This window comes from Bactrocera dorsalis, unplaced genomic scaffold (assembly GCF_023373825.1).
Source record: "Bactrocera dorsalis isolate Fly_Bdor unplaced genomic scaffold, ASM2337382v1 BdCtg065, whole genome shotgun sequence".
Lineage (NCBI taxonomy): Eukaryota > Metazoa > Arthropoda > Insecta > Diptera > Tephritidae > Bactrocera > Bactrocera dorsalis.
Window position 1 is genome coordinate 37455 of NW_026038116.1, and position 2061 is coordinate 39515.

The 2061-nt window shown below is 42.9% G+C and overlaps 1 protein-coding gene across 1 annotated transcript; it reads right to left on the reverse strand.

The window, feature by feature from the left end:
• Positions 1-330: 330 nt before the first annotated feature.
• LOC125780091 (uncharacterized) lies at positions 331-978 on the reverse strand. Its single transcript, XM_049461607.1, has one exon. It carries the CDS (start codon positions 976-978, stop codon positions 331-333), a length of 648 nt encoding a protein of 215 aa, XP_049317564.1.
• Between the last annotated feature and the right edge of the window lie 1083 nt (positions 979-2061).

Here is a 2061-nt window from a genome sequence, read left to right on the forward strand (position 1 = left end):
TAAAAAATGGATTCTACACCTTAATATAAGATTGTGAAATTTTTCCAAATACACTATCGTTACGGCTATATGACATCTCCAATATCCTCAAAACGGTTAATTAGCAAAAATTAATGGTCCGAGAACGTTTAAGGTTAAATAACGACTGAATTTATTCAATATGGATAAACATGTCTTTACAGTTTATGAAAGGATATAACAAAAGAGAATATGGAAAAGTAATACAGAGTTGCAAGAGGTACATGGTTGTAATTTAAAGTACATATTCATTTAATACTATTTACTACGAACTACTTCGCCTCCACAACACCTCCTCTCGAAGTAGAGAGCTTATTCTTCTTCTTGATTGCATTCGGTAAGGCCCAAACTTGATGAACAATTACTATGCTTCAGTTCCGTAAGACCCTTGGTTAATATGTCCGCTGGCATTTTCAGTGTTGACATATACTCTAGTGTAATTGCCTTATCTCGTACGCAGTCTCGGATAAAATGATGCCGTACATCAATATGCTTCGTCCGAGGGTGGAAATTCGAAGATACTGCTAGCTTTTGTGCACTCTGGTTATCGTTAAATAACTTTACGCTGGTACACTCAATTCCCACCTCTTTCAAAGCGCCTTTTAAAGAAAGGGCTTCCTTAGCCGCCTCAGTTATGGCGATGTACTCTGACTCAGTACTGGAAAGCGAAACAGTACGTTGCTTCCGTGCTTCCCAACTTATAGACGACCCAGCATATATAAATGCAAAACCTGAATACGATCGTCTGTCTGTTGAATTTGCTCCCCAATCGGCATCGACTACACCATACAAATCTGCGCCTGTCTTCTTATACAGTAAACCCTGTTGTACTGTGCCCTTGACGTAACGTAAAATTCTTTTTGCTGATTTCCAATGCTCTTCAGTGTAGTTGCTGTTAAATTGACTCATAAAATTTGCGGCATACGCTATATCTGGTCTTGTAGATATCGCTAAATACATCCATCAAAGCGCCGATTAAGCTTTGGTATGGATATTTTGCCATAATCGCCTCATTTTTTGTTGTAGGAATGGTAAGTTTGCAGTTCACTTCTATTGGTGTTTTCGAAGGATTGCACTCTAACATTCCGAACTGCTTCACTATTGATTCTGCGAATGTCTTCTGCGATAGAAATATTTCGCCTTTCTCTAGATTCTGATGAAAATCTATACCCAAACAACGATTGACGTGACCGATATCCTCCATATCGAAATGTTGCGAAAGCGTTTTCTTCGTTGTTTTTAACCAAATTTCGTTATTTGATGCTAACAACAAATCATCTATGTTTCCTCGTGGAGGCTGAATTTACCGACCGTAGTGCCAAAGATACCTTCTTTGCCCATCCTGGCGTTGAAGTCGCCAAGCACGATTTTGACATCGTGGCGGGGGCATCTCTCATAAGTGCGCTCCAAGCACTCATAAAAAGCATCTTTGGTCACATCGTCCTTCTCTTCCGTCGGGGCGTGGGCGCAAATCAGCGATATGTTGAAGAACCTCGCTTTGATGCGGATTGTGGCTAGACGTTCATTCTCCGGAGTGAATGATAGTACTCGGCGACGGAGTCTCTCTCCCACCACGAATCCAACACCAAACTTGCGCTCCTTTATATGGCCACTGTAGTAAATGTCACAAGGACCTACTCGTCTCTGTCCTTGTCCCGTCCATCGCATTTCTTGGACGGCGGTGATGTCAGCCTTTATCTTTACGAGGACATCTACCAGCTGGGCAGCGGCACCTTCCCAATTAAGGGACCGGACATTCCAGGTGCATGCCCTCAAATCATAGTCCTTATCTCGTTTGCCATGGTCGTCATCAAAAGGGGGGTCTCTCATCCGAGGCTGTGTTTGCTTTTTCATTGGGGGTGTTTTTTTACGTGGCGGGTCCCAAACCCAGCGCACAACCCTATGCAGGGGATGTTTCGCCTTCTCACGTTAGCTCGCCTTCAAACGGATGTTCTTAGGCTACCCAGAGGATACTTGGTCAAAGACCGGAAGTCGTGAGCTGCTTGAGTCATATGTAAAAGAATCGTTTCTGGCCACTCCCAA